The sequence below is a fragment of the Ranitomeya imitator genome, chromosome 5 (assembly GCF_032444005.1).
Source record: "Ranitomeya imitator isolate aRanImi1 chromosome 5, aRanImi1.pri, whole genome shotgun sequence".
Lineage (NCBI taxonomy): Eukaryota > Metazoa > Chordata > Amphibia > Anura > Dendrobatidae > Ranitomeya > Ranitomeya imitator.
Window position 1 is genome coordinate 583,650,689 of NC_091286.1, and position 26,927 is coordinate 583,677,615.

Sequence of the window (26,927 nt, forward strand, 5' to 3'; positions counted from 1 at the left end):
ACATGGGGGGCGCATGGACATGCGTTGTGCTGCGTTTTGCGATGCATGCGTTTTTTTACCCGCAAGCGTGGGGCGCAGAAAACGCAGCAAATTGCATTTTTTTTGCGTCCCAATTTCGGCAAAAAGGACGCATGTGTCGCAAAACGCAGCGTTTTAGTGTGCGTTTTGTTGCGTTTTTGTTTGCGTTGTGCGGTGCGTCGCCGACGCAGCCCCGCACAACGTAAATGTGAACGTAGCCTTAGGTAAACGAATAGTTAGAAGGCAAGGTCCAAGATCAGGCAGCAAAAGATCAGGAAAGCAGAACACAAAAGAACAAGTGACGCACACTACCAAGCAAAGCTATGACTGGCAATGGTCTGACTATTGCCAGTCAGGTAAATAGCCAGGCAATCACCCATTAAGGTGACACCTGGAGGAAGCTTAGCAGACCAGACCTTATTGGGCTGCTGGGCACTCCTCTATTAGCATGGGGATGGTCAGCATGCCCAAGCCCCTGGTTGTGTGGCAGAACTATCCTATAGACAACAATGAAAGCCAAACACACCCCTGCCATCTATTGGGCAGCAGAGCTGTCACTCACTTCATTCCTAGGACACTGAGTGGTGGATTCATGACCCTATCCACTCTTCTAGGAGAGGTCACCGAACCCCCATTTATCACAGGAAATCTTAAATGGAAGGCCCCCTAACCAGACGATCGGCCTTCACAGATTGAGCTGGGACCCAAGATTTCTACTCAAGTCCATATCCCCTCCAATGAATAAGATACTGGAATGAATTTTTGACCTTCCAAGAATTGACGATTCCTTCTATCTAATAGTCTAAACCACTATTGACTGAAACCAGAGAAGGCAGGAACGATGGAGATAATACCGAAGGGACAAACTCCTTTAATAGGGTGTGACGGGGTATGCGACAGAGCAGGAAGAGACACCGGGCCAATAAACAATCCAGCAACATTTTTTGGAGCACGGAGCTGGGCCGCACAAATTAGGGTAAAGGTACCGTCACACTCAGCGACGCTGCAGCTATATAGACAACGAGTCGATCGCTGGAGCGTCGCTGTTTAGGTTGCTGTAGAGACGTCAAACACAGCAACTCCAGAACGATGCAGGAGCGATCCAGTGACGTAACGGCGACTCACTTATCGTTCTCGCTGGTTGTTAGCTCCATGTAAAACATTGCTGGCATCGTTGCTTTTGATGTCAAACATGACGATACACGCCGACCTGACGATGAAATAAAGTTCTGAACTTCTAGCTCTGACCAGCGATGGCAAAGCAGGATCCAGATCGCTGCTGCGTGTCAAACACAACGAGATTGCTATCCAGGACGCTGCAACGTCACGGATCATTGTCGTTCTCGTTGCAAAGTTGCTGAGTGTGACGGTACCTTAATGCTACAGCATCCACAATGGGTCCACAATGAGTCCACGCAAAGGGGGCTGACCCTGGGACGCCACCCAGTAAACCAATGCCAGGGAAATATAGAAATAGTCTTTGGATGAGTTCAATGGATACACCAGATGAGGGATACAACACAGTCCCACGTGGCAGCTTCAAACAATGCACACAGTCACCGTGATCTCGCCTCGGCATAAGATCCTAGCCCTTCACAGGTCATCACCAACTGACTAGCCAAAACATGAGTCTATTGTCCTGTGCCCTGGGTTCAGCCCAACGATGGGGGAGGTTCACACCAACTTTTAACATGTGGCTACATTGAGAAGTTTCCAAAAGCTACCGGCTCCGTTCTGTCTAACAGGTTTGTGTATTGGATGAGTCCCATGCTGAGAAGAATAAAGACAGAATCCCCCACTAGATATAGTACCAGCAATGTGGACCTAGACCTGATTACATTGCAGTCCAGGAATACAGGCCAGGGAAGGGACACGTTGTTACATAGGGGTCAATGGTAAACATTAGGAATACGAAAAGATGGAGGAAATTTCAATCTAAAAGTCACCGGATGGACTTCCTCCAGAATTTTTTGGGGGCCAATGAACTTAGGATCCAACTTCACTGTTGTTACTTTAAGTTTAATATTTTTGGATGACAATCAAACCTTATTACCTATTTTAAAGACAAGATCCACTGAACATTTTCTATTGGCCTTCCATTTTTGATGAATATGAGCAACCCCAATATTCTTTTGAACCTCTCTCAAGTCATTACCCAGTTTCTGTATGGCGACCTCCACCCAAGGAGACTCAAAACTTCTACTAGAGAATTCATCAAAATGGGAATGAAAACCATAATTACAAAAAAGGTGAGGTTCCAGTAGACTAATTGACTCGACTGTTAAAAACAAACACAGCAAGAGGTAAAAATGATGACCAGTCTTCCTGTTGAGCTACCATGTTAAACTGTAGGAGAGATCAGAGCAAAATAAGGTCTTATCCGAGAATTATAGTGAGCTTTACGCTCAGAATAAACTCACCTGTTTAATCCAAAAAAACAGCATATACTGCAACATTGGCTGCAGCATATCCATGGGTCAGCCAGTGACCATCAGACATCAATCGGTTAGAAGGGGATTGTGGATAGTCTCCGTACTGTCGAAAGGATTTCAAACATATATCCCAGTGTAATAAAATGATTGGTTTATTTTGATGCGTTTCAAAGTACAAGTCTACTTCTTCTTCAGGAAAACAACTTGTATCCTTTTAAATGTAGTTTTCCTGAAGAAGAAGTAGACTTGTACTTCAAAACATGTCAAAATAAACCAATCATTTTACTACACTGGGATATATGTTTGAAATCCTGTCGCCAGCGCGCAGACTATCCACAAAACCCTTTCTAACCTGTTGACCTTGAGCCACCATTAAACACCTTAAAATTTGTTCCAAAGATTAATTTGCCCTTTTCGTCTGATCTTTGGTTTCAGGTGGTAGGCAGAGGAAAATGAGAAGTCAGTCCCCAGTCTACTACATAAAGCTCTCCAGAATTTGGAAAAATTTGACTCTTCTATTAGACATGATGTTAATAGGAATTTCATGCAATCTCACAACATGACTGATAAATAACCTAGAGAGTATCTCTACATTAGGTAACCCCAATAAAGGAACAAAATGAGCCTGTTTGCTGAATTGGTCTACCACCACCCAAATATCAGTTTCCCCCCCAAACAGAGGCAAACCCATGATGAAATCCATGGACAGATGAATCCACGTTCTTTCTGAAATTGGTAATGAAGCCAATTCCCCAACCAGATGGTTATGGGAAACTTTAGTATGTGTGCAAACTTCACAAGCAGATAAAAAATCTCTAATATCATTATGCATGAATAGCCACCAAAACAGCCTAGCAATGGCTTTCTGCTTAGCTTTGACCCCATGATGATCACTCAAGACAGAATCATAAAACTCTTATAACAGATGCAATCTTAAGTAAACAGGCAAAAATGATTTGGACTCTGAAGTCGCGGAAGGGGCCAAAGACTGGACTTTATGGATCTCCATTTAATGGAGGATGGAGGTTCTGGAGAAAATTAAATACCATCTGGACTGTCTTGTAATTAACCCTTTAGCTGATTCAATATAAGTTAAATTCTTATGATCAGTGACCAAAGTTACTTGATGAACCGTCCTCCCCCAAAAAATGCCTGCATTCTTTAAAGGCTAATTACACAGCGAGTAACTCACAATTCCCAACATCATAATCAGAAGACTTGCTGCATTCATCAGGAGGGCGTTAAACTAGAAGAAGAGGGGAATAAAAACATTAGACTCAACATGAAGCCAGAAAACATACTGATAAAGGATATGAGGTGCTGCAAAAAAGACCAAAGACAACATACTCAGAGGTGAGGTAAGAAAATTTCTAAAACAATCCACAGGGAGGAGATTGGAACAAAACAAAATCCTCTAAACTGCATGCTCGCAAACGCCAGAAGCCTGACAAACAAGATGTAAGAACTAGAAGCAGAAATATCTACAGGTAACTTTAACATGGTGGGAATAACCGAGACATGGCTAGATGTAAGATATGACTGGGCTGTTAACTTACAGGGTTACAGTCTGTTCAGAAAGGATCGTAAAAATCAGAGAGGAGGAGGGGTTTGTCTTTATGTAAAGTCTTGTCTAAGGGTACCGTCACACTATAACATTTTGATCGCTACGACGGTACGATTCGTGACGTTCCAGCGATATCGTTACGATATCGCTGTGTCTGACACGCAGCAGCGATCAGGGATCCTGCTGAGAATCGTACGTCGTAGCAGATCGTATGGAACTTTCTTTCATCGCTGGATCTCCCGCTGTCATCGCTAGATCGGTGTGTGTGACACCGATCTAGCGATCTAGCGATGCGATCCAGCGATGCGTTTGCTTGTAACCAGGGTAAACATCGGGTAACTAAGCGCAGGACCGCGCTTAGTTACCCGATGTTTACCCTGGTTACAAGCGTTAAACTAAAAAAAAACAAACAGCACATACTTACATTCTGGTGTCCGTCAGGTCCCTTGCCGTCTCTGCTTCCCGCACTGTGACTGCCGGCCGTAAAGTGAAAGCAGAGCACAGCGGCTGTGCTTTCACTTTCACTTTACGGCCGGCAGTCACTGAGTGCGGGAAGCAGACTGCAAGGGACCTGACGGACACCAGAATGTAAGTATGTGCTGTTTTTTTTTTTTAGTTTAACACTTGTAACCAGGGTAAACATCGGGTAACTAAGCGCGGTCCTGCGCTTAGTTACCCGATGTTTACCCTGGTTACCCAGGGACCTCGGCATCGTTGGTCGCTGGAGAGCTGTCTGTGTGACAGCTCCCCAGTGACCACACTACGATTTACCTACGATCACGGCCAGGTCATATCGCTGGTCGTGATCGTAGGTAAATCGTATAGTGTGACGGTACCCTAAAGTCCACTTTAAGGGAGGATATTAGCGAAGGGAATGAGGATGTCGAGTCTATATGGGTTGAAATTCATGGAGGGAAAAATGGTAACAAAATTCTCATTGGGGTCTGTTACAAACCCCCAAATATAACAGAAATCATGGAAAGTCAACTAAGAAAGATAGATGAAGCTGCAACCCATAATAAGGTCCTTGTTATGGGGGACTTTAACTACCTGGATATTAACTGGTAAACAGAGACCTGCAAAACCCATAAAGGCAACAGGTTTCTGCTAATAACCAATAAAAATTATCTTTCACAATTTGTGCAGAATTCAACCAGAGGAGCAGCACTTTTAGACCTAATACGATCTAATAGACCTGACAGAATAACAAATCTGCAGGTGGTCGGGCATCTAGGAAATAGCGACCACAATATTGTACAGTTTCACTTGTCTTTTGCTAGGGGGACTTGTCAGGGAGTCACAAAAACACTGAACTTTAGGAAGGCAAAGTTTGACCAGCTTAGAGATGCCCTTAATCTGGTAGACTGGAACAATATCCTCAGAAATAAGAATACAGATGGGAAATGTTTAAGAACATCCTAAATAGGCAGTGTAAGCGGTTTATACCTTGTGGGAATAAAAGGACTAGAAATAGGAAAAACCCAATGTGGCTAAACAAAGAAGTAAGACAGGCAATTAACAGTAAAAAGAAAGCATTTAAGCTACTAAAGCAGGATGGCCTGTTGAAACTCTAAAAAACTATAGGGAGAAAAATACTTTATCTTAAAAGCTAATTAAAACTGCCAAAAAGGTCTCCTCTGTGCTGGAGATGCCAAAACTTTAAAGGCACTCTAATACATATCTTTTGGTCGTGCCCTGCAATAGAGAACTATTGGAAGAGCATTAACAAAAGCCTTCAAATCTTAGAGCTGATAAATAGAAATATGTCAGCAGCAGAAATGTTACTCTCTCTTCCATCTAAAGACTACACCCTCAAAAAACATAACTTAGTTCTGCTACTATTGGGAGTAGCTAAGCTTTTGATACCACTGCACTGGAAGCAACCCTCCCTTCCAACTCTGAATGAATGGGTTATAAAGGTAACAATATCCAGAAGAGTTATCTAGCTGGGAAACTCATACACACTCACAATTCCTCAAATTCTGGTAACTTTGGACTAAAAATTCCCAGAGGCTGAGAACTTCCCTCTCATTGGTAACATCAATTCCCCATTGAACTCTTCCCCATCTTTTGATGAGTCCATATTGTTAGCTGCCCGTTATCTGAAATTTTTTCATATTTCCTGCTGCTGGCCGAGCCTGACGCCCTTTATACTATGCCTTTCCCATCGTCTCTCTTACATCCTTGTAGCTCCTGCTTCCCATTCTGTCACCCAATGTTGTGATTTAATTTTGCTTGTCTATATACAAGGCCTATAGATACAATCTTCTATGTTACATACTACTAGCTTTGATGGTCCTGCCGTTTTGCCTTCTCATATGATCAGATTTTTGACTCCGCAAAATTCTCTAGCCTAGTTATTTTTGCTACCAACGCCTGTTGTGATTACACTGTTTATAATATCCAATTTGGATTTTTTCGTCAACATTTGATGTAACGCAAATACCTTGAATTGACATTATAATTTGTGTTCGACATATTGCATCTTCGGTACTATATTATAACAGTTATCTGTTTAAATGTTTACTGTTAACTGTTAAATGTTGAATAAAGAATTGTTTAAAAAAGCTGCCAAAAAGGAAACCGAGAAGCACATTGTTAAGGAGAGTAAAACTAATCCCAAACTGTTCTTCAACTATATCAATAGTAAAAGAATTATAAGGGAAAGTGTAGGCCCCTTAAAAAATTGTGAGGAAAGAATGGTTGTAGATGAGGTGGAAAAAGCTAATATATTAAACTCCCTCTTCTCCATAAAATTCACGGTGGAAAATAGTGGAAAATAAAATGCTAGGTGAAATGCTGAGATACAAAGAAAACCCTATATTAAGGGTCATCATCAATCTAACCCAAGAAGAGGTGCGAAACCGGCGAAATAAGATTAAAATAGATAAATCTCCGGGTCCGGATAGCATACACCCACAAGTACTGAGAGAACTAAGTAATGTAATAGACAAACAATTATTTCTTATTTAGTGACTCTATAGTGATGAGGGTCTGTTTCATAGGACTGGCGCATAGCAAATGTGGTGCCAATATTCAAAAAGGGCTCTAAAAGTGAACCTGGAAACTATAGGCCAGTAAGTCTAACCTCTATTGTTGGTAAAATATTTGAAGAGGTTATGAGGGATGTTATTCTGGATTATCTCAATGAGAACAACTGTATAACTCCATATCAGCATGGGTTTATGAGGAATCGCTCCTATCAAACCAATCTAATCAGTTTTTATATAGAGGTAAGTTTTTATATAGAGGTATAGAGGTAAGGTATAGACTGGACCAAGGTGCGTCATTGGATGCGGTATATCTTGACTTTCCAAAGCGTTTGATACCGTGCCACATAAGAAGTTTGTACACAAAATGAGAGTGCTGGGTCTGGGGGAAAATGTGTGTAAATGGGTAAGTAACTGGCTTAGTGATAGAAAGCAGAGGGTGGTTATAAATGGTATAGTCTCTAACTGGGTCGCTGTGACCAGTGGGGTACCGCAGGGGTCAGTATTGGGACCTATTCTCCTCAACATATTCATTAATGATCTGGTAGAAGGTTTACACAGTAAAATATCGATATCTGCAGATAATACAAAACTATGTAAAGCAGTCAATACAAGAGAAGATAGTATTCTGCTACAGATGGATCTGGATAAGTTGGAAACTTGGGTTGAAAGGAGGCAGATGCAGTTTAACAACGATAAATGTAAGGTTATACACATGGGAAGAAGGAATCAATATCACCATTACACACTGAACGGGAAACCACTGGGTAAATCTGACATGGAGAAGGGCTTGGGGATAATAGATAATGATAAAATTACCTGGAGCAGCCAGTGCCAGGCAGCGGCTGCCAAGGCAAACAGGATCATGGGGTGCATTAAAAGAGGTCTGGATACATATGATGAGAGCATTATACTGCCTCTGTACAAATCCCTAGTTAGACCGCACATGGAGTACTGTGTCCAGTTTTGGGCACCGGTGCTCAGTAAGGATATAATGGAACTAGAGCGAGTACAAAGGAGGGCAATAAAATTAATAAAGGAGATGGGGGAACTACAATACCCAGAGAGATTAGCATAATTAGGATTATTTAGTCTAGAAAAAAAATGACTGAGGAGCATTCTAATAACCATGTATAAGTATATAAGGGGACAATACAAATATCTCTTCGAGGATTTGTTTATACCAAGGAATGTGACGGTCACAAGGGGCAATCTCTGCGTCTGGAGGAGAGAAGGTTTTTCCACCAACATAGAAGGGAATTCTTTACTGTTAGGGCACTGAGAATCTGGAATTTCTTGCCTGAGGAGGTGCTGATGGCAAACTCAGTTGAGGGGTTAAAGAGAGGCCTGGATGTTGTCCTGGAGCAGAACAATATTGTATCTTACAGTTATTAGGTTCTTGAGAAGGACGTAGATCTGGGGATTTATTCTGACGGAATATAGGCTGAACTGGATGGACAAATGTCTTTTTTCGGCCTTGCTATCTATGTTACTATAATTTCTTTCAGCAGATGAAAATTTTCTAGAAAAAAAATGCACATGGCCACAAATTGGTCAGAGTTTTGGAACCCTGAGATAACAAACCCTGACCTCCAAAGCATAAGCCTTCACAATGAACAGTTCTTGGAGATCGGGTTGGATTAGTACTGGAGCACACATGAAGCACTCTTCTTTTCTTAAATGCCCCAATAGTATCTAATGACCAAACCTTAATATTCATCTCTTTACACGTGAAGTCAGTAAGAGGCTTAACAATCTAAGAACCTCCCCCCCCAATAGAGTATCTAGTTTGTAGTTGGTTGAATCCAAACAATTATGGCTTGCACCTTTGCAGGAACCATATTAAACCCTTCAGCCAATACAATAAACCCCAAGAATGAAATGTATTTCTATAATTTAGCTAACAAATAATTCTCTTAATTTTCATAGTACAAGACGGACATGTTCATGGTCATCCAGGTCAGGCAAATACATTTAAATATCAAGTTAAACCATAAAGTATCTGCCAATGCAATCTAATAAATATTGTTCATAAAGTTTTGAAATGATGGTGCATTGGTTAACCAAAAGGCATGCCAAGGTTGTTGAGTAGACCCTTAGATTTCTCCACTCATCACCCATCTGGAGGTGTATCAATTGTAAGCCCCTTTAAGATCAAGTTAAGAAAACCACTTATTCCCCATAAGCTGATTATATAGGTCAGGGGTGAGTGGCAGTGGGTAAGAATTCTTAATCTTGATTTTCTTCAGTTCTCATAAATCGAGACAAGCACACAGACCACCATATTCCTTTTTTTACAAAGAAAAACGCAGCTAGCGGGGAGGAAGAAGGACGGATATGACCTTCTTGTAAATGTTTATTCACATGGCTTTTCTTGGCATTAAGTACAGGCCCAGACAAATTGTAAAGGCAAATTTAGGTAATTTGGCATTAAGGACAAGATTAATAGCACAATCAAAGGGACGATGGAGAGGTAGGATCGTCTGCCTTTTTTCCAAAATCACGTCTCCCAAGCCTTTCAGGTACCCCAACAGACTCTCTAGACTAGCAGAGCATGTTTATACAGAACCAAGACATTTCTTGAACCATTACAGAACCATGACAATTGAGGCTTGACTTAAAGGTGTTGTCCTGTCTAAAATGATAAGTTTGCAGTTACTCTGTGTGACTGCAGACTTATGAATCAACCAAGGTCATGTACTGTGCGCTGCGAGGATTAGCCGGTTTCTGAGCCAGGTCTGTCAGGTACATATGCGATATGGATACTCCTGGCCAGAACCCTTCTAGTGGGTATAACCTCGCTCCATACGCTTGTATAGAAAGAGAGGCCATGCCCCCTCTATTAATGCTTCAGTCCAGTGGGGGTGGCCATCAAGTGGACATGGCCTCACTAAATACAAGTGTATGGAGCAAGGCCGTGTACACTAGATGGGCTGTGGCCAGGAGTATGCATAACGCATACATACCTGCCGGCCCCAGCTCAGAAACTGGTGAATCCTCACAGCGCACAGTGCGTGCGCTCGGTGGATTTCTGAAGTTTGCAGTCACACAGAGTGAGTGCAAAATTATCAACTTAGAGCGGACAACCCTTCAACAATATCCTTCTGACACCAACCAATAACAGGATTGTGAATAAGCAGCCAAGGAAGCCCCAGTTCCAGCCCAGCAGGTATATTATCCAAAACAAAACCGGATATGGATTTTGAGTGAAGTTCTCCTACATGGTGAAACAAGGTCCATGATTATGTCAACATTTCTTCTCTACAGCATGAGAACAGCCATCTCCAACTTCCATTGGCTCCACGTCAGGAAAATGGTCATGTTCACAGGGAATATAAAAAGCATCCTGCTGCTCACAGCGCATCTCACAAATTCTGCAATCCTTCCTTATGGCCTGGATCATGGCCTCCTCCAAATAACAAAGAGGAGCATGAAGAGCTAGAGCATCCTTAAGATCTTTGGAAAAGCCTCTATGGAATTGGCATCTGAGTGCCGCATCGTTCCACTGAACTTCAGAGAACCATTGCTGGAACTCAGTACTATAGTTCTCAGCAGTGTGACTCTCCTGTATCAGGTTCATGATCTTTGCCTCAGCAACCTGAATTCTGTCTGGTTCATCATAAATTAAACATAAAGCATCAAAAAGGCGTTTACATAAGACCATTTTGGGGCTTGCGTGGACAAAGAAAACTACCAGGTCCTAGGAACTCATCCCCTGACCGGGATCGCAGAATAAAAAAATACCTTACAGCTCTCCCTAAACACTCTAAACTGTTTTCTGTCTCCCGAAAATGTATCCGGAAGGGTCGCTACAGGTTCGGGAGAGACAAACTGCACGCTTGCAGGTACAGACATTGCAGCCACTGTCGTCAGCAAGAAGTTGGGGGGTACATTCATCAAGTTAGTCAGCTGACCCTTCAACTGGGACTGCTGCGATTCTAGGCTTCAATTCTCTTTAATGATCCAGAATCATTTGGTTCAGATTCGCCACCTGATCACAAAGCATACGAATAAGATTTATACTGGTAAAAAATGTATAACGCCAGTTGTAATGTGATGCAGGCTATCGTCACTTCACACGGACAAGCCATGAGGCAGAGGAGTCAAGAAATCTGGGATCAAATACCATGAGAGTATGTCAAGACACAGTGGCAAGATAATAGAGAAAACAGGTCACAGTCCAAGATCAGAAGTTCAAACTGGTAGTGGAACAAAAGATAAAGGGACTAGGCAAACGAATAGTCAAAAGGCAAGGTCTAAGGTCAGGCAGCAAAAGATCAGAATAACAGAACAGACAAGCACAGCACATGCACACCACAAAGCAAAGCAATGACTGGCAATGGTCTGACCATTATCAACCAGCTAGATAGCCAGGCAATCACCCAGAAAGGTGACACCTAGAGGAAGCCAAACAGACATGGCCTGATTGGGTTGCTGGGCACTCCTAAATTAGCATGTGGATAGTCAAAACTCCTCAGTCCCTGATTGGGAGGCTGGGCAATCCCATACACAATACTGACAGCCCTGCACACCTCTGCCATCTATTCGGTGGCAGAACTGTCACTCACTGTGTTTTTAAGACACAGTAGGATATATATAAAAAGTTTAAAATGTTTAGTTACTCCTGAACAGTGCAATTAGTTGCCCCGTAACAGCATAACCACATGTTTCTCTAACAGTGCTTTCTACAGGTTTTATTACTTGCACTTATATTTTTAAATGATACATGAAGAAAGCATCAGCACAAGAAGTTACGTTCCCATGATCAGGAAATAGCTGCGCTTTGGAAAGCGTCCAAAGTGCAGCGTTCTAATCACACAGGTAAATCCACATGTTTTCAGTGAACAATGTGGAATTTACCGCTTCCAATACATTAAATTGTGGAAATTTCTGATGCTGAGACTAGCATCTCCGCAACAGAAATTAACGAGCTGTGGCTTGCGAACTTGCACCTCGGGTGAGTTTATGCTGCGTCAAATAGAAACACAGTGGGTGTGGGATTTCTATAAATCCCATCCACTCTGCTTGTATTGTAGGACACGGCGATTTGGACCCAGCGCACTTCCAAAACTCTGATGTTCCTGAAAGTGGGCATGTACCCTAAGACTGAATCTGACTAATATGGGTGATTATTTCTGTGAATTACTGGATAATGTTTACAAGTGATGTTATTTATTCTCCAGGTAAAAATCCAGAACTTTGGGCAAAGGATTTAAAATCCACAGATTTTGAGTTGTTATGTCCTGATGGATCTCGTGCTCCTGTTAGTGACTACAAAAAATGCCACCTTTTAGGAATCTCTCCTCAATCTATTTTTACCAGACCAGAGAGTCTCAGAGATGTTGTACGAATTACACTCAATCAGCAAGTAAGTGTCTGATGCCACACTGGACAAGTTGCTGAGCCAATATATGCAAAAACGCATTTCATTTCAGTGAAAAGTTGTGTATTTTGTACTTTTATACACATGAGTTTTTCTATAGACTATACATTGTAGCATTATATAACATATTTATATTATACTTTTCTTTTATAAACAGTTTACGCATGGCAAAAACCCTTGTATCTAGTGTATGTTATTGTGTAACATTTCAGTTTTATAGGCTGTGTTCTGTTGGCACAATAGATTGTGTAGTTATAAATCAGATCCCCTTTGAATCAGTGCAAATTTGTAACAAGGACCCAACTTACCATGTGCCACTGATAATACTAATGTCTGCTTATGTAGCAGAGGGCCTTTAGATCACCTCAGGCACCTGGACCTAGATGTGACTGCAACCTCTACACCCTCTATGCTTATACAGCTGTATAGATTGTTCTGTATTGTGATAATGTTAAAGTGTGATGTGTATATTAAAGGGGTTGTCGATTACTGAGATATGACAATATTCTGCATTTTTATTGTACTCTAATATCACAATTATACATTATTATTATATACAGTCAAGGACAGAAGTTTTGAGACGTACATAAATATATAAATTGTCATGCAGCTGCAGTGCAGTATAACGCAACCTTCACCAGATAGAGCTTGAGAGGAAAGGGAGACTGCATACACTGGGAAGCACCACAGAGCAGCAGCACAGGCACCACCAAGTGGCGAGAGAGTGGTCAGAAAAAAAGCCAGGAGGTTCAGCAGCGGTCAGAATCAGATTAGACAAAGTCAAAAAGCAGAAGCAAGTCCGAATACGAGCCAAGTCAGGAACCAGAGAATCAAGCAGACAAACAGAGAAACGATGGGAAAAGGGAAGACAAAGGGAGTAAACAGACACTGGACAAGTCAGGGATCACAGCAGGACAAATCAAGAGTTACCACAGTCAGGTTCACACGCTGAAGGCAGAACTATAGCTGACACCACCAGCAGGATGCCTGGGAGCTAAATAGCAAACCTGAGCCCAGAATGAGGCAGAGCAAAGTTAACCCTTGATATGATCCACCCAGAAAAAGAGCAGACAGGACTAAATCCTGGAATGGATCATGACATAAATGTTGGTTTTCACAAAGTTTGCTGCTTTAGATTTTATAATTGCAATTTGTATTAACTCTAGCTTGTTATGAAAAGTGATCAGATGAATTGCAGTAATTTTTTCCATTTAAATTAACTTAATCACAAATAACCCTTTTCTACTGAATTTCAGCTCTTCGACAAAATGTCCTGCTTATATAATTTCACTGATCTTCTCATTAGCTAACGACAAAGTGCTAACAAGGACAAGGCAGCTGATATCACTCTGTCATGTAGACTGAATTATAAGAACAGACTGGTTGCTTTAAAAGGAGGCTTGCGCTTGAAATCACTGTCTTATGTTAGTCATGGTTACCTTCAAGGAAAAATGTGCAGTATAGTGAGAAGGCAGCTTGGTGAGATGGTAGCTTGGCTCACAGCTTGGTGAAAAGGCAACAACTGTTGGCACAATTATTAGAAAATGGAAGAAACACAAGATGACTGTCCATCTTCCTCGGTCTGGGGCTCCATACAAGGTCTCACCTCGTGGACTAAAGGTACCGTCACATTAAGCGACGCTGCAGCGATATAGGCAACAATGCCGATCGCTGCAGCGTCGCTGTTTCGTCGCTGTGTGGTCGCTGGAGAGCTGTCACACAGACAGCTCTCCAGCGACCAACGATGCCGAAGTCCCCTGGTAACCAGGGTAAACATCGGGTTACTAAGCGCAGGGCCACACTTAGTAACCCGATGTTTACCCTGGTTACCATTGTAAATGTAAAAAAAAACAAAACAGTACATACTTACATTCCGGTGTCTGTCCCCCGGCCTCAGCTTTCCTGCACTGTGTCAGCGCCGGCCGGCCGTAAAGCAGAGCGGTGACATCACCGCTGTGCTTTATGGCCGGCCGGCGCTCACAGTCAGTGCGGGAAGCTGACGGCGAGGGGACAGACACCGGAATGTAAGTATGTACTGTTTTTTTTTTTTTTACATTTACAATGGTAACCAGGGTAAACATCGGGTTACTAAGCGTGGCCCTGCGCTTAGTAACCCGATGTTTACCCTGGTTACCAGTGAAGACATCGCTGAATCGGCGTCACACACGCCGATTCAGCGATGTCTGTGGGAGATCCAGCGACGAAATAAAGTTCTGGCCTTTCTACTCTGACCAACGATGTCACAGCAGGATCCAGATCGCTGCTGCGTGTCAAACACAACGATATCGCTATCCAGGACGCTGCAATGTCACGGATCGCTAGCGATATCGTTAAGTTGTTCAGTGTGAAGGTACCTTAAGGATGATACTGGGAAAGGTCAGTAATCAGCCCAGAACTACATGTGAAGACCTGGTTAATGACCTGAAGAGAGCTGTGACCACAGTCTCAAACATAACCATTAGTAACACACTACATCATTATGGATTAAAATCCAGCAGGGCACTCAAGGTCCTCCTGCTCAGGCCAGCATGTTTCCAGGCCCGTTTGAAGTTTGCAAATGACCAGGTGGATGATCCAGAGGAGGAATGGAAAATCTTTGGAGGGAGCTGAAACTCAATGTTGCCCAGTGACAGCCCCGAAACCTGAAAGATCTGGAGAAAATCTCTATGGGGTATTAAGCCATAATCCCTGCTTGAGTGTGAGCAAACTTGGCCAAGAGATACAGGAAACATCTGACCTCTGTAATTGCAAAGATTACTGTACCAAATATTAAAGGGAATCTCTCACCTCATTTTGCCGCTATAAACTGCGGCCACTGCAATTAGGGGCTTATCTACAGCATTCTGTAATGCTGTAGATAAGCCCCCGATGTAACCTGAAAGATAAGAAAAACAAGTTAGATTATACTCACCCAGGGGCGATCCCGGTTCAGTCCTGGTCCGATGGGCATCGCAGGTCCGGGTCCGGTGCCTCCCATCTTCATGCGATGACATCCTCTTCCTTGCTTCTGTTGCGGCTCCTGCGCAGGCGTACTGATTTATCCTGTTGAGGGCAGCGTAAAGTACTGCAGTGCACAGGCGCGGGACCTCTCTAACCTTTCTCTAACTGCACTGCAGTACTTTGCTCTACCCTCAACAGTGCAGAGAATTACGCCTGTGCAGGAGCCCCGACAGAAACAAGGAAGAGGACGTCATCGCATGAAGATTGGAGGAGCCAGACCCAGACCTGCAATGCCCATCGGACCCGGACCGCACCGGAACGCCCCTGGGTGAGTATAATCTAACTTATTTTTTCTAATCTTTCAGGATACATCAGGGGCTTATGTACAGCATTACAGAATGCTGTAGATAAGCCCCTGATGGCGGTGGCTGCAGTTTATAGCAACAAAATGAAGTGACATATTCCCTTTAAGTTCTGTTTTTCTATTGTATCAAAAGCTTATTTCATGCAATAAAATGCAAATTACGGTAATTATGGAAAAATCATACAATGTGATTTTCTGGTTTTATTTTTAGTTTCTGTCTTTCACAGTTGAAGTATACTTACGATAAAAATTACAGACCTCTCCATTCTTTGTAGGTGGGAAGACTTACAAAATTACTTATTTTCCCCACTGTACAACAATTTTTTTCATTTAGAATACTGTGCTTTGTGGCCTTAGTTATTGACTTATAAACATTAATTTGGATGTAATTGTAAGGTACTAGCAGGAACGAGGGATGCAGTGACAGGCAGGAGACAGAGCAAGAGTTAATGGGTTCTTTATGATTAAACAATTCAGCGGTTACTCTCCACACAGGGAGAATGGGGCAACAATATATAAACAAGACACGAACGATAACGGCAACAGGGTAATAGCCGAGTGACAAGTAAACAAGGTAACTTATCAGTCCCTGGTTCCTGGACTGTGGAGGCTGGAAAATCCCACGATGGCGCCGTAGGTTGCACGAGAAGTCTCTGATCTGGTCCTGGAGATAATTGAAGCACCGTCTCAGCACAGAGGTGAAGTGCCCGGTCTTTCCTGCACGTGGTCTCCTGTTCTTGGAATGGGGAGCTATCTGCAACCAAATCCGCAGCACCGCTGGTGAAGTGCACAGTCTAGGAGAGTGGGCCGCAATCTCACTCCCGTACTGAGCGTGCACCAAGGGATCGGCACTACGCGGTACGTCTGTGGTTGTCAGAGGCACAGTCCGGTGAGCACTCTCAGGGTCAAAGGGGGCCGTGTAATTGTCCCTTTTGGAAGTAGAGTCTGCCTGAGCGGGGACAGTAGTCAGATAATGCGGCCCTGTCAATTGGTGTCGGATAGTGGAGAGGGAGCCAACCTTCTCTTGTCGCACAAGCTAAGTACCCGCTAAAAGCTCAGTCTTCCCGCTCTCAGTTCATTTATACCTGATCAGTCAGGTGTACAGGTCTGTTCCAATCAGGAAATCTTTCCCCCGGCAACAATGGTGACAGCCCCAGCTGTTCCGATCTGGAAACACAAGAGGGACCACTAACCCGGTCCATCTTCCTACATACTATATCCAGTCTAGGTGCCTGTTATTGCATTTTTACTTTCCTATTGATTCATTAGTTAAATGAGGTAATATTCTTATATCCTTCTAATCTCAACATTTCCTTCTATTTAGTCTCTCTATGGATGGAAAGGATTTCAGAAGGACATATTTCAGTTGTTTTCTTCAAGTCACGGCCAAAACCTCCTCTTCAGTGATCGCACACAATGCTTGGTTGAGTTTGACCGGATGCTGGATAGAGATATTATGGATGATGCACTCAGCAAACCCTTTTACAAACTTTTGTACAAAGATAACAACTGCTTACCCAACTCAGGTACATATTGCGATTAATCATCTTTTCACATTACAAAATGTAGTGTTTAAAAATTTGATAAATCATTTGCTTTATTATTTGTCAAATATTTTCTCAAATGCCATGATAGGATGTACAAAATTTGGTTAATATGTATTTCTAGATCTGAACTGCCATTTTGGGACATGATGAATTTACACTTCTTAGTAAAAAATGGAAACAACTGGGGACTTCACTGTTCCAATAATCTCTGTGGTATATATAATTTATATGGGCAGTTGAAAGGGCTAATGGAGCGACGGGTCAGTAAGATCCATTAGGATCAGTCAGAACCCATAAATCATCAGTCCTGCAAAGACACTGGACACAAATGGAAGGTCTCATGTTTCTATTCGAGCAGATGTGAATGATGTTTAATATAAAATAATTTTCCCTCTTTTGTATCTACAGCGTTGGCCTCTGCTTGCTCTTTCCACCGGTGAGAAGATACAGGACATTTGGTCATCAACCTGCCACCATTCTACAACTATAAGTTGTTTTTATTGCTCCATGTTACAAATTCCAGTGCTTCAAATAAAGAATTTGAATCTACCAAATGTTTTTATTTCTTTATAGAGCACATAAATCTTATGAGCACATTAATAAGGGTGACTTGCTACAAAACAATATTTTTCATATCAAATCCATTAAATTTGCTTACTAGAAAAAGAAAAAAAAAACAGGCCATATTTACTATTGGTGCTGCATCAGAATTCTGGCATAAGTTGGGCCTTTTCGGGGTCAGTTCAACGTAGAGTCACCAAATTAATATGAATTAGTGCAAAAAAAAATAGGATGCATACCCTCACTAGGCAAACATGTCTTTATAATAGGGTATGGATTAAGTATAAAAATGCACCAGATTCATTACTGGTGTGCACGCTTTAAGCTGAAGTTATTGCCTAAAGTTAGTGCATCTTTTCGGCCTTCAGTCACTAATAAGCGATGATAGAGGTGGTGGAAAAGGCAATGATGGGGTGGTGAGTGAGAAGGCAATGTTGGAAGTGGTAGAAAGGGCAACAATAGGGGTGGTGGTGGAAAAGACAATGATGGTGGTGGAAAGGGCAATGATGGGGTGGTGGGGGAGGAGGCAATGATGGAGATGGTGAAATGGACAATAATGGGGTAGTGGGGAGAAAGCAATGATAGAGGTGGAAAGGGCAATTATGGGAGTGGTGGGGGAGAGAGCAATGATAGAGGTGGTGGAAAGGGCAGCTCACTCACACACACACACATGCTCACGCTCACATACATACATACTCACACACACTCTCACACACACATACATACTCACACACACATACCCACACATACATACATATACAGTACATACATACTTACACACATGCATACTCGCGCACACACACACACATATATACATACATACTTACACAGATACACACATACATACTCACATAAACACTCACACACATATTGCCTGTGTGGTGTAAATCTAAGAATCTGTATATACAGCTCTGGCAAAAATTAAAGGTACTGTCACACTAGACGATATCGCTAGCGATCCGTGACGTTGCAGCGTCCTCGCTAGCGATATCGTCCAGTGTGACAGGCAGCAGCGATCAGGCCCCTGCTGGGAGATCGCTGGTCGGGGAAGAAAGGCCAGAACTTTATTTCGTCGCTGGACTCCCCGTAGACATCGCTGAATCGGCGTGTGTGACACTGATTCAGCGATGTCTTTGCTGGTAACCAGGGTAAACATCGGGTAACTAAGCGCAGGGCCGCGCTTAGTAACCCGATGTTTACCCTGGTTACCATCCTAAAAGTAAAAAAACAAACACTACATACTTACCTACAGCCGTCTGTCCTCCAGCGCTGTGCTCTGCTCTCCTCCTGCTCTGGCTGTGAGCGTCGGTCAGCCGGAATGCAGAGCGGTGACGTCACCGCTCTGCTTTCAGGCTGCCCGGCGCTCACAGCCAGACCAGAGAAGCAGAGCGCCGAGGACAGACAGCAGAAGGTAAGTATGTAGCGTTTGTTTTTTTACTTTTTAGGATGGTAACCAGGGTAAACATCGGGTTACTAAGCGCGGCCCTGCGCTTAGTTACCCGATGTTTACCCTGGTTACCGGGGACCTCGGGATCGTTGGTCGCTGGAGAGCTGTCTGTGTGACAGCTCTCCAGCGACCAAACAGCGACGCTGCAGCGATCCGGATCGTTGTCGGTATCGCTGCAGCGTCGCTATGTGTGACGGTACCTTTAGAGACCACTGCAAAGTGTTCAGTTTGTCTGATTTTTCTCTTTACAGGTATATTTTTGAGTAAAATGTAAATTGTTCTTTTATTCTATAAACTTCTGACAACATGTGTCCGAATTTCCAAGCAATAAATTTAGTTTTTCATGCGTCTTGGCATGCTTTCCACCTGTCTTTCACACTGCTTCTGGTGCAAAAATGTAGGCAATTCTTCTTTGTGTGATGGCTTGTGACTATGCATCATCCTCTTGATCAGGGGTGTCAAACTGCATTCCTCGAGGGCCGCAAACAGGTCATGTTTTCAGGATTTCCTTGTGCTGCACAGGTGATAATTTAATCACCAACTCATTATTTGTGTAGGTGATTAAATTATCACCTGTGCAGTACAAGGAAATCCTGAAAACATGACCTGTTTGCAGCCCTCGAGGAATGCAGTTTGACACCCCTGCTCTTGATTATATTCCTGAGGTTTTCAATGGGGTTCAGGTCTGGAGACTGATGTTGTGGTCTCTTAATTTTTGCCAGATCTGTATACTCTGCACAATACCACTCCTCCTGTCCTGTACATATCCATTGCACAGAACCACTTCTCCTGTCCTGTGTATATACACTGCACAGTACCACTTCTGTCCTGTTTATATACACTGCATGGTACCACTCCTCCTGTCCTGTATATATAAATGCACAGTACCACTTCTCCTCTCCTGCACGTGCACACCAACTCATTCCTATTCATCTTGGAGCTGTACATTATTCTCCCCTCTCCAATTTGTCTTGAATGCTGCAGCCAGGATCATATTCCTCATCAACTGTTACACTGATGCCTCTACCCTGTGCCAGTCATTACACTGGTTACCTATCCACTCCAGAATTCAATATAAACTTATTACCCTCACCCACAAAGCAGTCCACGGCTCAGGACCACCCTAGATCTCCTCCCTCGTCTCAGTCTACCACTCTACCCATGACCTCCATTCTGCTAAAGAGCTGAGGTTAACATCCTCAATAATCCGAACCTCCCACTCCTGTCTCCAAGACTTTTCATGTGCTGCCCCAATTTTTTGGAATGCACTACCCAGGTTAATTCGATTAATCCCCAATGCCCACAGTTTTAAGAGTGCACTAAAAATGCATTTCCTCCGACTGGACTACCGCCTCAACACATTAATCTAACTATCCCTGTGTTGCCCATTCAAAATTTTTACCATAACCAGGTTCCTCGCATCATGTTTTCATACGCTTTATACATTTAATAGCCTTCTGTGTCTGTACTTTTACATATTCTGGCTTCTAACCGGTTCATGCAGCATTAAATGAACACCCTAGTTCCTACATTATGGCTAGACCAAACCACGAAAGCAAATGTAACCATCCACCTCTCGTCTCCCCTTTTTCTCATAGATTGTAAGCTTGCAAGCAGGGCCCTCATTTCTTTTGGTATCTTGTCTGTGCAAGTCCCCTCTAAAATCTAAAGTGCTGCGGAATATGTTGGCGCCATAGAAATGAAATTATTATTATTATTATTTATTATTCATGTGGTTCCTCATGGCTGCAAGTCCCAAAGCCGGGTTTCAATCTCCTTAGCCATTATTCACATGCATGTCACTTGAAAAATTGTAAGGTTTTAATATTAGAGGTTAGAATCTTTCCAAATATGGTCACCGTGATGTGATGGGATGGCGTTTACGTTTTCAAAATTTAGTTAACTAAACACCATATATTATTTTCATGCACTATTGCGGTTTACTTATTTACTGCAGGGTATTTGCTTATTATGTTTTTACTAGATGGAGAGTATTAAGAATAATGCAATGAATACACAGGATTCGGCCGGCCGGGCGTGACCAATCAGCGAAGCGTGGTTCAAATCCCGCACCACTTCGCGGCCGGACTGTGCCTGTCGCTGATTGGTTGCGGCTGGCCGGGCGCGACCAATCAGTGAAGCCAGGGCCGGCTCCAGGTTTTGAGGGCCCCGGGCGAAAGAGTCTCAGTGGACCCCCCTCTAACACATACCATGATTCATGATGCACAGATACAACTGAGAAATATAGCACAGCCACGTAGCATATGACACAGCCCACGTAGTATATAACATAGCCAACGTAGTATATAACACAGCCCACGTAACATATAACACAGCCCACGTAGCATATAACGCAGCCCACGTAGTATATAGCACAGCCACGTATGTTGTGAATTCTGCTTTTGGGCTCCCTCAGGTGGTTGTAGGTGGTAATGCTGTTGTCCCTGAAGGGCAGTCTTGGTCAGGTGTTTCTGCTGATTGCAGTTCTGACTGGGGTATTTAGGTGTGCAGGATTCATTAGTCCTTGCCAGTTGTCCATGGTTCTGGGAGGAGTAGGTTCTCTGTCTGGTTCCTCTTGCCTTGCTGCTAATTCAGCAAAGATAAGTGTTTGTTTTTTCTTTTTCCTGTGGCACACATGCTGTGTGCTAATAATTTTGTGCTATTCATTTGTTTCTTGTCCAGCTTAGATTGTGTCAGTGTTTTCTCAGTCTAGTTGGATTCTCAGGAGTTGCAGATATACGCTCCACATGGTGGAACTTTTTGTATCATCTGCTGTGGATATTTTTTGAAGGGTTTTTTACTGACCGCTTAGTATTCTGTCCTATCCTTTCCTATTTAGCTAGAAGTGGCCTCTTTTGCTAAATCCTGTTTCCTGCCTGCGTGTGTCTTTCCTCTATTACTCACAGTCAATATTTGTGGGGGGCTGCCTATCCTTTGGGGTTCTGCTCTGAGGCAAGGTAGAATTCCTATTTCCATCTATAGGGTTATTTAGTCCTCCGGCTGTGTCGAGGTGTCTAGGGTTTGTTAGGTACACCCCACGGCTACTTCTAGTTGCGGTGTTAAGTTCAGGATTTGCGGTCAGTATAGGTTCCACCAACTCCAGAGAAAGTTCCCTGCGGCTCCAAGGCCACCAGATCATAGTAACATAGTAACATAGTTAGTAAGGCCGAAAAAATAATCATAATAAATCCCCAGATCTACGTCCTTCTACAGAACCTAATAATTGTATGATACAATATTGTTCTGCTCCAGGAAGACATCCAGGCCTCTCTTGAACCCCTCGACTGAGTTCGCCATCACCACCTCCTCAGGCAAGCAATTCCAGATTCTCACTGCCCTAACAGTAAAGAATCCTCTTCTATGTTGGTGGAAAAACCTTCTCTCCTCCAGACGCAAAGAATGCCCCCTTGTGCCCGTCACCTTCCTTGGTATAAACAGATCCTCAGCGAGATATTTGTATTGTCCCCTTATATACTTATACATGGTTATTAGATCTCCCCTCAGTCGTCTTTTTTCTAGACTAAATAATCCTAATTTCGCTAATCTATCTGGGTATTGTAGTTCTCCCATCCCCTTTATTAATTTTGTTGCCATCCTTTGTACTCTCTCTAGTTCCATTATATCCTTCCTGAGCACCGGTGCCCAAAACTGGACACAGTACTCCATGTGCGGTCTAACTAGGGATTTGTATAGAGGCAGTATAATGCTCTCATCATGTGTATCCAGACCTCTTTTAATGCACCCCATGATCCTGTTTGCCTTGGCAGCTGCTGCCTGGCACTGGCTGCTCCAGGTAAGTTTATCATTAACTAGGATCCCCAAGTCCTTCTCCCTGTCAGATTTACCCAGTGGTTTCCCATTCAGTGTGTAATGGTGACATTGATTCCTTCTTCCCATGTGTATAACCTTACATTTATCATTGTTAAACCTCATCTGCCACCTTTCAGCCCAAGTTTCCAACTTATCCAGATCATAACAGTACAACTGGCCCTTAATGAGTTAAATGCATCTCAGAAGAAGGGAAAAAAGGTGTTGAGCCATTTTTTTTCTGTAGTCTGCTTTTTCTTTTCTTCCCTCTTTATCTCTGGGTGGCTGAGGAGTTTTGTGCTAGCATGGATGTTCAGGAATTAGCTTCTAGTGTAGACCAGCTTGCTGCTAGGGTACAAGGTATTTCTGATTATATTGTTCAGACTCCTGCTTTAGAGCCGAAGATTCCTACTCCTGATTTGTTTTTCGGTGACAGGTCCAAATTTTTGAGTTTTAACCCTTGTCAGGCTGCATAATTTTACAACCTTAACAGGCTGCATAGGTACAATTGTACCTTCACATATACCTCCACTGTGGGAAGACTTTACTTGGTTTCAGAAACTAAAGTTCATTCAGCTACAAATGTTATGCTGATATCTATTGATCAGTGTTGTTACTGGTCACTTATGTTGCTGTCAATTAAGTTAATTCAAACTGGGAGTGGCTTCTACTTGTCTTCCTGCCTCCCTCCTCTCATTAGCCATTTTGCTGTTCATCTCATTGCTGTGAGCACACATTTCTAGGCTTGTGAAGTCTTCAATTTCTTGGAAACGAAGGTAGGAAAGTCTCACAGCATCTAACAGCCAGTTATACCTTTATTCTCATTATGTGGGGACAGAACAGTCAAATTGTCTTTCAGCCTGGACTTGGCTTACATATATTTTGTATGAAACTTATCACTATAGGTATAATTTTTATACGAAAAATGGATAATAATTAGTATCTACATATTGTTTTACGATGTTTTATTTATATTCAGCACAAAATACGAAGCAAAAATTCATCTAGCAAGTCATCATGAGTGATAGTAATGCTGGATCTAGTTTCCGCCATAATCCAAGAAAACGTGTTTGCAGGTTAGTATAATTTTGTGAAAAGCCAATAATGTAGTATTTCGGAAAATTATTTATTTTACATTTTTTCATATTTACAGATTTACGTCTGACGAAATAATGCGAATGCTAGAAGAATCTGATTCTGAGCATGAGGATGAACCATATGTTCCATCTGATGATGAAAACTATGTACCACAAGTGGATGTTACTGAAGAAGATTCAGACATTGAACAAGAAATGGTCATAGAGCATGAAAATGAATACGAATCAGACGAAAGTGTTGAGGATGATTCTGTGCCTCAAAGTGCAGGCGACATTTGGACTGCTAAGGATGAAACTCAATGGTGCAGTAATCCACTGCCAAATGCACAAACAAAATCTCGTAATGTCCTACGACAAAGAGGTGGCCCTGCAGCAATCAGCAACCTATATACAGCAAAAGAGCTATTCAAGTCCATCATGACTCCCGAGATGTGTGACATCATATTACGGGAAACGAATCGAAAGGCCAAGAGAGTTTGTGATGCTTACAACAACGAACTGGTACAACGTTTTCCTGATTCTTCCAAACGGCCACCACAAAAAACATTCAAGCAATTTACTGAAACTGAACTTCATGCATTTTTGGGCATACTGATTGCTGCTGGTGTGCACAGAGCCAACAAAGAGAATCTGGAGGAAATGTGGAATGTTGCTGCTCTGCCTCTTATACGTGCAGCCATGTCTCGTGACCGCTTCAAGATGATACTCAGATTTATCAGGTTTGACAACGAAAATACACGTGCAGAACGTGTGCAAACAGATAAAGCTGCACCAATACGGGACATCTGGACAATGCTGAACAGTAATCTGGAGAGAGCCTACAAGCCATATCATTGTATCACCGTCGACGAGCAATTATTTCCATTTAGAGGTCATACTAAATTTACCCAGTATATACCTTCAAAACCAGCTAAATATGGCATAAATATTTTCTGGGCTTGTGACTCATCAAATGCCTACCCTTTACAAGGTCAGCTCTACACTGGGAAACCAACTGATGGTCCTCGACAAGTAAACATTGGAGAACGAACAGTATTGGACCTAGTGAGCTCGTATAAAGGCTCTGGAAGAAATGTCACCACCGATAACTTCTTTACAACCATGGAACTAGCTAAGGTATTGAACTCCTGGAACATGACACTAGTTGGTACAGTGAGAAAAAACAAAAGGTTCCTACCTAACAACATGCAGCCTGCCAAAGAAAGGCCTGTATACTCGACAAATTTTGCCTACAATCATGATGCAACAGTCTGTTCATATGTACCAAAGAAGAACAAATCAGTCGTGCTTCTATCATCTATGCACATGACGGGAGAAGTTGAAGAGACACTAGCAGCCAAGCCAGAGATAATAAAATACTACAACATAACAAAAGGTGGCGTTGATGTTATGGATAAAATGTTGGGAGAGTACACTGTGAAACGACGAACATCACGTTGGACTTTGGCATTTTTCTACAATATGATTGATGTCAGTGGGTTAGCATCCTACATCATCTACAGAGAACACAATCCAAGCTTCAGGGCAAAGGATCAACGAAGAAAGTTCCTGAAAGATCTCGCAAATCAGCTGTGTATGATTGCAATTGAAGATCGTAGTACAAACAAAATGATAATGAGAAACCATTTTCTTCGAGGTGCAGTAGAAATGGTGCTTGGACGATGCATTGTGGTAGCATCGCAGCCAGCAGCTGGCCCCAAAATACCTCATGGTAGTCGTGGACCCTCCCCTGTTGTTGGTAGTTGCTATGTCTGCAGAGACCTGAGGCGAAAACAACGCAAGACTAGAAAGTCTTGTGTGGTTTGTGTGAAACCCATTTGCGATGAACACTCTGTAGCAAAGCCAACATGCATTACTTGCAAAGAAAATCAATAAAAAAAAGTTTCTTACATTTTCTTTTATAATGTAAATGAACAGTTTTTTACTTGTTTATAATAGTTAAATAGCATTATCATTAAAAAAATATTTATGCTTTTTCCCTTGCATTATCTTCATTCAAAATATATGAGGTACATTTGTACCTATGCAGCTTGTTATGGATGCAAAAAGATCTCGACCCCTTATCTCGGAAGCGGGTGGAGATATTTTATTGAAATTTGGCCAATATATTCTGGACCAAAAATGTAGAGATGTCACGAAATTTCAGCCCTCTACGTCTTTTCAAAAAAAAGTTATTGCAATTTTAAAACGGAATAGTTACAATTGTACCTATTCAGCCGGATAAGGGTTAAAAACAACTGTAAACTGTTTTTTTCTCTGAGACCTCGATCCTCTGGTGATTCCATTCAGCAGGTGAAAATCATCATCTCCCTGCTGCATGGCGATCCACAGGATTGGGCATTTTCCCTGGAATCTGGGAATCCAGCTTTGCTTAATGTAGACTCCTTTTTTCAGGCTTTAGGATTATTATATGATGAACCTAATTCTGTGGATCAAGCGGAGAAGACCTTGTTGGCCCTGTCGCAGGGTCAGGAGGCGGCAGAATTGTATTGTCAGAAATTTAGAAAATGGTCTGTGTTGACTAAATGGAATGATGATGCTTTGGCGGCAATTTTCAGAAAGGGCCTTTCTGAATCCGTTAAAGATGTTATGGTGGGGTTTCCCACACCTTTCGGTCTGAGTGATTCTATGTCTCTGGCCATTCAGATTGACCGGCGCTTGCGGGAGCGCAGAACTGTGCGTGCTGTGGCATTGTCCTCAGAGCAAATTCCTGAGCCTATGCAGTGTGATAGGATTCTGTCTAGAACGGAACGACAAGGATTCAGACGTCAGAATAG

General features: G+C 42.6%; 1 protein-coding gene across 1 annotated transcript in view; it reads left to right on the forward strand.

Annotated features, from left to right (window-relative positions):
* The window catches only part of LOC138638528 (saxiphilin-like), a 194,266-nt gene extending 176,477 nt beyond the window's left edge, over positions 1-17,789 (forward strand). The window contains exons 18-20 of the mRNA XM_069727906.1: positions 12,188-12,372; positions 17,016-17,217; positions 17,647-17,789. Of these exons, the coding sequence (XP_069584007.1) occupies positions 12,188-12,372; positions 17,016-17,217; positions 17,647-17,678 (419 nt within the window). The 3' untranslated portion in view covers positions 17,679-17,789. The remainder of the gene's footprint in view (positions 1-12,187; positions 12,373-17,015; positions 17,218-17,646) is intronic.
* The last annotated feature ends 9,138 nt before the right edge of the window (positions 17,790-26,927 follow it).